Below are 10,737 nucleotides of genomic sequence, written 5' to 3'. Positions count from 1 at the left end.
GTTCGCAATGCACCTTAACGCCCTCTACCTTCGACTTAACGTCTAAATGTGTATTATAACGGAATAAACCCATTCATAGACTTCACCCTTGATTTGATTTGATTTGATTTGATTTGATTAATTGATTTCCGTTTCACAGCATAAGCATGATAAGTATAACAAAACAAGGTCGAAAATAATGCAAGACGTAATAAAATATATATAACATAATCTTAGATTTAAGGAACACAATTCAATAAATAAAATTACCTAGTATGACAATTGTATTTTAAAGTAAAACGGAGGGTCTTGCCGAAAAAAGCAAAGCTTGTACAAAAGGCAAGCCCCTAAATAAACTTAGTTTCATTACAAAAAAAAAAAAACACTGGGTCGTAATGATATAAAGAATTTTAAGAATAAATACAATTTTGGTGCATTTTACGAAAAAAAAAGTAACTGATGTGAGAAATATTTTGTTTTATAGCATTAGGGAGAGAGGGGGAATGTGAGGGGGAGAAGAGGGGAGGGACAGAGAAGTGCAGGGTACATAACATAGAAAGAAAGCGGGCAGCAGGAGCAGGTACTTTGGCTAGTTGCAATTTTAAGAAGAAAACAGTAATAACAAATAATATTCAGTTATTCAGCATGATCTGCTTGCAACGAGTATTGCAAAATTAACATTTTTTTTAGTTTGCGTTTAAAAATATTTATATTAGGGGATTCTTTAAAATCTTGAGGCAGAGAGTTCCAGTAGGCAGGCCCGGAAAAGACAAATGAATTCTTTGCAAATAGAGTTCTTGTTAATGGGAGATGATAATATTGTCGTTGCCTTGTTGGGTAACAGTGTACGGATGCATTTTTATGGAACATATTTGAGAAAATAGTGGGGAGATCGTCCTTGCTTAATTTGAACATAAATTGACTTAGTTCGAAGAGGTATATGTCACTTACTTTGAGGATGTTATTTTCAAAAAATAAGATATCAGTATGTGATCTAAAGTGTGTTTGAAAAATTATTCTTAGAGCTTTTTTCTGGAGAAGTAATATTCTATTTAGTTGTGTTTGTATTGCACATCCCCAGGCAATTATTCCGTAATTAATATATGGTAGAATAAGTGTGTAGTATAATGTTAACAAAGTTCGAGAAGGGAGAAAATGTTTGAGTTTATTAATAATTCCAATATTTCTAGAAATTGTATTACATGTACTATCGATATGAGGCTTCCAGGATAATTTGTTGTCGATAAGGACACCCAAGAATCTGGTAGTGGAAACATTATTAAGAACGAAATTATCAAAGAAAATACTGTCTAGTAGAGTATTGATTTTATTACTAAAAAGCATGTAGTTTGTTTTCTGGTGATTAAGCGAAAGTTTGTTGGCCTTGATCCAATCTGTAACATTTGTTAGTTCAGAATTTACGATTCTAACGAGTTGGTTAATATCATCATGGGAAAAGAAAATATTGGAGTCGTCAGCAAAAAGTATAAATGAAAGTAAATCTGATGTATTTTTTATATCATTGATATAAGTAATAAAAAGAAGTGGGCCTAGTAGGCTACCCTGGGGGACACCGCAAGTAATTGGAAGAGTAGATGAAATGCTATTATTTACGGATACAAATTGGGTCCTATCAGTGAGGTAGCTCCTGAACCACTCCAAGGCCTTCCCTCTAACTCCATAATGACGTAGTTTATGAAGAAGAATTTCATGGTTTATAGTGTCGAAGGCCTTGGAGAAGTCCAGGAAAATACCGACAGTATGACAACTATTATCGATGGAAGTGGTGACTTTATTAATAAATGATAAAATTGCATGGGAAGTACTATGGTTTTCACGTAGGATGTATGCATATATATATATATTTCTCTACATCTGCGTTTAAGGCAAAAATTTTTTTGGTCTTCTTTCAATGTTCGTAATGTGCCTTAACGCCCTCTACGTTCGTCTTTACGTCTTTATGTGTATTATGACAGAATATACCCATTCATAGACTTTACCCTTATGTAGGATGTAGGCATATATATATATATATATATATATATATATTCCCCCATGCAGCTCTACATGTAGCTCATGCTGCTGTTTCCAGCTTTTGTCGCATTGAAGGAATTAATCCTGTCAGGTATCTATTCACCTCACCTGGGTTGAGTTCAGCACAACATGGTTCAATATCTTGCTGAAGGAAATAAAACAATGGCAGGGCTGCCAACACTTGATAATTGTTGAGAGTGAGACTTTACAAGAAGCGAAGGGAGTGAAGCTACCAAGCCCGACCGAGAGAAGCGAGGGAGTGGGGGAGGGGGGCGACCCCCCTCCTACGGTGTGTAGCTTTTTTATTTTTCAAGGTGAACATATCGAAAACTTGCAAACAGTGTACTGGACATATAAAAACATAGCAGACAACGTCTGCAAACCTCGCGATCATCGTATGACTCATAGCGTGCATAGTGCAGAATGTTCCATAGCGGCTTTATTGGGGAAATCATATTACAGAGGGATAACATGAATACACAAATAATGTTCAGCGTTGATTCGCAATATTTTGTGTCAATTTCATGAATTATCGTTGTTTTGAACATTGAAAACATCATTTTAAAGTGAAAGGTACATAAAAAACTTAGTTTTCAGACTTACCTGTGCAGCGGTAAAGCTAGGATGCACTCTTCGTAAAATGGGCCTGTCGCAATATTCAGAGACATATCCAACTTTCAGAGCATAAAATTGATTTGTGGTGACAAAAACAATGGTATCTGACATCGTTTTTATCTAGTTCAAACTGAAAATGTATATATATTTATATTAATGTTCAGCACAGCAATGGAAAGTGCTGGAAAACCTACTTTAACTTGAACAACACACGGACGTACACAAAAGCTCCGACCAGTCCTATATGTTGACTACACGTCGCGTATGGTTTTGCTCTTCTGACATCACTATCACAACGAAAATCTCCTCTGATTTGATGATAAAAGGGCAACATTTCCTTATTAACCAATCCTCATGGTTCTTTCATGAGTATTTGCCTTACTGAGCCCTTTATCATAATCTCAACGAAAATTCTTGATACCATATCATTTGCCGATGTGACGACCGGATATAATCCACCCGGGTACAATAAAAATGTCCCCCAAACCATTATCCCAATACATATTCCTGACTTTGGATAGTTTTTAGTGGTTTTAATGTAATAAAGTGCCACATTTCCCACTCATTGAATGTAAATAAAATTATAATCATCTGATAGAAGAAGTTGTTAAGTTCATTTCAGGGGGACGGAAACTCTATCTAATTCAAATCTTGCCCTTGATACACATTTGTTTGTGAAAAAAAGGGTATGATGCAAGGAAATTCTACGTGTTATAAGGGTGCGCGCGTGCAGCGAGGACCTTCTGTCCGCTAGTTTTCCATATGTTGTGTGATCTGGTGCATACTTTATAGAATATTTGAACATATATCCAAAGGCATTATAAAGAGGGAAAATCATGCCGAGCCTCTTAATTAAAATGATAAACATGGAATACCCACTTGCTGAAATGCCAACCATGTCTGGTTCCAGGACCGGATGTAGGTACTCTCCAGTGCAGATGATCGGAAGATGCAACAAGAAATCATGCATCTTAATAGAGAATTTCCTGTACCAAGCCTCCTCTGGGCAACTGGGCTAGGCCTAGGACCTAGCTAGGCTTACCAGGCACTACTTACAATAGCTTAAGGCCACGCTTACGCTCACTAACACACAGCCACACTCAAACTCAAAGACCTACATGTACTTCGCGCCTTAGGCGCAAACATTTTTCAATCTCAAAAATTCCTCTCATCCTAAATTGCAAAGTTATAGTAAGTAATATTACTGTTTAAACAATAGTATATAATAATTCACAAGGTACGATCCGTGAAATCTTTGCTGTTCTCGAGAATTCTTGTCTGGTCTCTGACCCTGTACTTTAGGCTGAGCTCGATTCGAATTTCGAAATAACGTGGTTGACCAAGTACGTCTGTCCAGGCCTGTCCACGCCTCCGCTAGCTCGATGCAACGTACAAGTAGTTATATAAATAGCCATTGAAGTCATCATATCACTATAGGGGTGGATATAAGAAAATTTAACAGATGCACTCGCTCGAAATGAGATCGAAGGCTTTCCTAAAAAGGCAGGAAAATTTTCACACGTCTTTCAGCGCTTCTAGGATTCTCAAGTTGGTCGCCTTTTTATTAAAAACGCTTACTTTTCATTTTTATTTGATTATTTCAGATTCGTGCATGAAAAATTTCATTATTAGCATGAGACCGTGAGAAATTGGTGAAATACGTGAGTCTCACGCTCAATGCGTAAGTGTTGGCAGCCCTGCAATGGCTGGTACTAGAACCTTCACCTGTAAGCCATGATTAATAATCCTTACAAATTTTATTATCTCTACATGTACAGAGAGACAACCTCTTGAGGAAGACTCAGACACCTCAGAAGAAGACGAGGAGGAAGATTTGGATACCCTCATCACCATGGAAACAGATGATGGAATAGATGCATTCCAGGACAGGGCAGGCAGTGTCTGGGAAATGTCTGATGAGGTAAGAGTTATGACTAGATTCAGGTACTGTTTTGTACCTCATGTATTACCTCAGAAAAAGCGGTTAATTTGATCTGTAGAAGTTTGTGATTTCCCTTCTGCGTAAATTAAGGTTTTAAATGAGATAATTTTACAAATGGGATGATGAGAATGATATACATTTATATTTTATCATCTGTTCTATGTTGTTTTATATCTCTTACTCTTACTTTTTCCTCTTCTTCCAATCTTTCTAATTTCTAATTCCTATCCAATTGGTTCTCTCTACTTTTCTTTTTCTTCAACCCTTTTTCCCTTGTCTTTTCATAATCTTCTGCTCCTTTTTTGTCTTGTCTGGTCTCTTCTATTTTCTATATGTATCTTGTTAATCTTTCTCTTCCATCCGTTTCTCCTGTGATGCTGTGACTGTTAAAGTGATTCCAGAATGAAGTCGCTGTATATGCATTCAATATCTTTGCATTCTCTCCATATTTCAGATCCATACAGACAAGACCAGTGCTGTCTCCAATCCTGTACAAAGTTCCTTAATGCCACCATACAGGCTTGCTCGTGAGGGGACCACTCTGACCCTTGAAGAATTCTATTCCTCCACCCCTGTACCTGTCCGTCCACGAGAGCTTCCTGGGGTTAGGGTTCCCGAGAGGAAACGGACTGCAAAGGCTGAGGTGCAAGGAGAAGATGATTGCGTTGATGCCAAAGTGACAGTGGCGGAATCAGAAAGGGATGAAGGAGAGAGTTCCGATTATTCATCTGCGGATGATGACCTTGAGGCAGATAAAACAGAGAGTGCCGCTATGGCTCCACCAATGGGCTCTACTGGAGAGCCAGAAATAATGGGCAAAGATGCAAGTCTAAAGACAGGGCAAGACAGATCTTTTACAAAGACAGAAAAACTTTCTAAAAAATTCAATTCCCAACACCAAAGAGATACTTATTTGTCAAGATCCAAGACAATGGGAAGCATAGACATACCAAAGAAGTCTGTTTCAAAACAGAACCAACCAACCGTGTATAATATGAGTGCAATGAGTGGTTCAGGTGATGCTGATAGAGCCCTCTCAGGAAAGTTTGTGGTTGACAAGCATGTGGCTATACAGAGTAGAAAAGCCTCACACTTATCATCAGCATCCTCCTCATCAGCATCCTCCTCCTCATCTTCAAAGAGAATAGAGAGCAGTACTAAACAGACCATTCCCACTGTTGGCCTAGTCAGCACTGACAGCGTGGATTTGCCCCCGTCCAATGATAGAGTCCCCAAAAGCATGCCAATGCCTAAAATGACCAGAGCTCATACGCTTTATGGTCCAATGAGGACTCACGGAAAGATTCGGCATTCCAAAAGCGAGTCTCCACCGGTGATATACCCTGTTCCACCTGTAGTATCAATGGCTTACAAGACAAGGCCATCCATCGTCAGGGATGGAGGTCACCCAACAGCTAAATCTAAGTATGGGACCAAAGATAAGGCCTTGAAAGACCTGAAGCAACATCACCAAACAGGGAATGCGGGTGAAACTGCAAGCCAGAAAAAGACAGCTGGAGGCAGGAGGCCTCTTGGTGCCACCTCTTCCTCTCAAAAGAGACCTGTCTTCTCTTCTGCAGGATCATGGCGACAAAGGTCAGAGGTTGAGGATGTGCTTCTCAGAGATGGCACCCCTCCTGGTAGTCCATTGCAGAGGAAAACTTCAACCAAAGATTCATGACACAGAACTTTGTTCTCTTTTCTTCCTCTTAGTTTAATAGTGAGTGAAGGCCATCTTTTACCAAAGAGGTTCCAATATGACTCAATGGGGAGTACTTCCTAATGTGGAGGACTTCCTAATGTGGAGGACAAACACGTTTGCAAGTGGTTTATTTACTGTGAATTTTATTACCTGTGCAAAAAACTGATTAATTGCCATGTTAACTATGTTTCTTCTGAATGAGTTTTCCTATTGAGAAAGGTGTCGGGTTGTCCATAGTGTGAACCTTGTTGTGATTATTGATAAAAAACATCTAAATTGATATACATTCCTGAATTTGTGAGTTTTGTGATGAATGGGGAGGGATGAATTCACCATTGGTAGTAATGATGTTGAGTAACATGGCCATTACAAAAAAAGACATTTAAAAATGTAATATTTATTCAGATATCTGAATCAGACTTCCCTCTGCAAAAGATTTACTGCATGCACTTTACAGATAAACTTTAATTTATTTATGTATAATTGTGATTTGTCTATTTGATATCTAACCTCAGTCTGCTGAATTTATTTGATAATGAAAAACTAATTACATGAAAGTCATGACCATATACCTGTAATCTTTTCATAAAATTTAAGTATATATAATTGCCATTCCAATAATTTTATATGAAGTAAATCATTCTTTTATTCATGTAATGGTTCTAATCTTCTACTTTGAGTATATGATAATTTTACAAAAAAATGTAATCTTACACATATATTATTATTACAATTGATTAAAAAAAAATCATGTTTGGTCAAATTCATAAAAAGTAAATGTATGAAGGAAAATGGTATGATGGAAAATGTAAAGAGAACTTGACATTTACAACACTAAAGATTACAAAATAGGCATTTTTAAAGGAAAACTGTGGAGTTTATTAAGTGCATGCGCATCTTTTTTAACAGTTAAAAAGGTGAATGTTATAATCTGAAAAAAGGCACTAATTTTTCATGTTGATTTATAGTGAAGACAAATATTTTAAAAGATTGATTTCTCCCATCTGTAACTCTTTTAATCCAGCACCTCCCTCTTCCTTTTCTCTGACTGTATACCTTATTTCCATTTTTCATTTTCCCTCATTTACTCTGTCCCTTCCCTCCTCCCTCGTTTAATTTCTCTATTCCTTCCTTCTTTCACTTTTCTCCTTCCTCACATTACACATCCTACATCTCTCCTATTTTACTTTTCCAATTTGTTGTTATTCTCTTCCTTCTTTCCTTCTCTCTTTTGTTCTCCCCTCTATCTCCCCCTTCTCTCACAATATATCACTCCTTACTCTTTCTCTCACTCTGCACCACATACTGACTATCCCTCCCCTCTGCCTCTTTTAGTGTTTTTTTTTTCAAGCAATGTGTACAGGGTGACTGGGAAAAAGCAGACCTTTGAAAGATGAATAATTTGCCTCATCATGTTTCCAATTTGTTAGCAATGGTTGGCCACGGCTTCTACTAACAAACAGAATGATATCAACTGTATTTGGTGAAGTAATTTCAATCAATGCCTGTATCTTGAAATTCAGTCATTCTTATCAAATTTCACAAACTAGGGTGACAAAGGATACAAGGTTGTTCGCAAACCATGAGTCTTGCCTGATTTTGCGATCATTGAAATATGCAATATGATCTTTTGACCCCTAGACGACCTTTGTCCTTATCATCCTCATGAACACATGTGGTATTACCCAAGGATCATTTGTACCAAGTGTGGTTATAATTGATGCTGAAATAAAGAAATGAGAGTAAGTTGAACAAAACTTCAAAAGAGCTACATTTTGTAGGATGGGCGTGACCTTTTGACCCCATCATCTTCAGGGGCCCCACATGTGATATTACCCAAGGATTATATTGTTCAAGTATGAACTTAATTAATGCAAAAAAATTAGAGCAAGCGGAACAAAAACATCTTTTTGTTAAAAGACTAACAGGAAAAGTGATCACTAGGTCTCTGCCGAACTCCGTTCAGGCTGGACAAAAATAATAGTAATGTGAATGGCCTTGCATACTTTCATACCGATTGAGATTGTTTTCCAGGAAACTCTATTGATGTGTGACAACATGAAGCTGTGAATAGTGATAAAAGGTGCATGTGAAAGTTTCAACCAAACTTCCTACAGGCCATATAAAATACAACATTCAGTCGCAATGCCAGTTTTGAAAACTACATGATTTGTTTTTAATGCTCCAAGGCCAATGTTCTTCATTTCATTCTTTTAGGTAAAACATGCTTAAACCAGACATGTATTTTTTTCAATTTTGTGAAAGCTTGAACATCAATTCAACTTTTTCTGGGACTCTGTGTACTTCAGTATTGCAATAAATATAGTTCTCATTAACAACACTAATGCTATCTTTAGCCACATGCTTCAGGAAAGACCTGCTCTCAAAATATGTCCCAAAAATATGCTTTTCACACTGTACTTTTTTCCTTAACCCTAGGAAATTGGTGGGGCTAAGGGGGGGGGCCTTAGCCCCACCAATTTCCCGGGGTTAAGCTTAGCCCACTTCGTTTTCACACTACGTTTTAGCAAAGTGGGCTAGCACGGTAAATAGTACGGTACTATCTGGCCCTGCAAAAAAGCAGGGTTAGCCGGCTTATTGTGGTGCTAGCACCACAATTGCGGTGCTAAGAGATGCAGTGTGAAACGAAACCGGGCTAAGGAAAAGTGGGGCTAAGCAATAGCCAATCACAGAAGTCGAAATTGCACGTTAATCACGCTCTCTATGGTAAAATCATCAATATTCATGAGCTGTGGGATAGTCCGGGGTTAAGGCGTAAACCCCGGCTAAGCAGATAGTATGGGGTTAAGAAAGACAGTGTGAATCCAAAAAAAGATAGTATGGGGTTAAGGATAGTCCGGGGTTAAGGATAGTATGGGGTTAAGGAAATGCAATGTGAAAAGCATAAAAGTAAAAGTACCAAGGTTTTATTTAGCAAATTAACAAGGATATATTGTAGACTATTCCCAGCTGCGAGATGACTGCTATCTGGTCGTATATTAATAATAAGCAAGATAAGACTGTAGACAGAAGTTTAATAAGTAGGTGTTAAGTTTATCCTTTTATGCATTTTAACTCCATTCCAATTGTATTTGATCAATCTTGGGTAATATATGTATAATTCTTCTTGATGCCCTGAGCATCCTCTTATGTTATCCCTACACAAAACATATTTTATAAGTTATTTTCATATCTTTCTTCAATAGTCCAAACTGTACTAAGATCGAAGTCTCAGCTCTAATTTATAAAAGGAGAGACTGTAACATGATATTATGGCGTTTATCTTGTGAGTCGTCCTGACATAGAGGGCTTTGTGTTTTAAAGAGAATATGTGTGCATGGTTGTTATTTGCCCTGTCCAAGAGATTTGTCATTGTTTTATTTTCATGAAATTGATGAAAGTTGTCAACTTTGAATGATATGGAACTATAAATGAGAGATTATTTATTTTTAGTATTTTCATAAGATAATCTGCAAGGAGGCTTGGTTTATTGGTTATTTCTTGTATGGTTACAAGTTACAGGATTTTATTTTTAGATGACTCGTGCATCTTTTATATGTCCAGTGTTGATATTGCAATTTCATTGACTACAACTTGAGTTTTGATTGATTTTTCTATTTCACTAAATTCATGGTATATTTTTATTTTCTCCAAAATTTACAAAAATTGCATCTGTTATATAAGAAATCCTCCCATGCACAATACCCCTTTTTTATTTCTTTTGAAATGACTGCCATGATCAGCTAACTGAAAATAAGCCATTTGGGTCAGATGCAAAAAAGTAGCAATTGCTGGCAAGCAATTGCTAGCCAAGCAAAAGATCATGCTTCAGCAATTGCTTTATTTCATATGCGTAACCCTTTGTTAGTGTTTGAGCCCTTTTTTGCCTTCAGAAAGCAATTGCTAGCGGTTTGAACAATAGTGACGTGACGATGGTGCGAACACGACTCACAGAAAGGGCAGCGAGGACTTGAGCGCTAAGGTGTGTCAGTGATTTCTAACTAACTTTGCTTTTCAATAAATTTATATATTTGGCATTTGGTTTGCACTTATTAAGAAGAAAACATGTATATGTAGGCAACGGTACACCTTGGGGTTCTCTCTCAGGTGCGTAAATGTGATGAAAAAATGCGAACGCCCTGATCAACCAAACGCTCAAGCTGCTCTGACGGAGCTTGAAAAAACCCAAGCAAGTGCTTAAACGCACAAGCGAAATGTTCGTTTTATGCGTACGCTTTTTAGCAATGGCTTAATCTTTAAGGAAATGCTAGCAGGCAATTAGCAATTGCTTGAGCTTACTAGCAAAACCATTTGCTCGCTCATTTTATGCATACGGAATCAAGTAGAAGCCAAGCAAAAGCCTAGCAGAAGCAAATACTACTTTTTATGCATCTGACCCATTGACACTTTGAGTTTTGCCTGTATCTTTTCATCAGTTGTTCTATATATCACAAGCACTTGTGAT

General features: G+C 37.4%; 1 protein-coding gene across 1 annotated transcript; it reads left to right on the top strand.

The window, feature by feature from the left end:
• The first annotated feature begins 3,494 nt into the window (after positions 1-3,494).
• Positions 3,495-8,037, top strand: LOC129260350 (uncharacterized). The gene is made up of 3 exons (XM_064099457.1): positions 3,495-3,642; positions 4,407-4,549; positions 5,025-8,037. Exons 1-3 carry the CDS (start codon positions 3,495-3,497, stop codon positions 6,249-6,251), a joined length of 1,518 nt encoding a protein of 505 aa, XP_063955527.1. The 3' UTR covers positions 6,252-8,037.
• Positions 8,038-10,737: the final 2,700 nt, after the last annotated feature.

This window comes from Lytechinus pictus, chromosome 5 (genome assembly GCF_037042905.1).
Source record: "Lytechinus pictus isolate F3 Inbred chromosome 5, Lp3.0, whole genome shotgun sequence".
In the NCBI taxonomy this organism is placed as follows: domain Eukaryota; kingdom Metazoa; phylum Echinodermata; class Echinoidea; order Temnopleuroida; family Toxopneustidae; genus Lytechinus; species Lytechinus pictus.
Note: the sequence above shows the minus strand (reverse complement) of the source record. Positions and strands in the feature narration are given on the sequence as shown.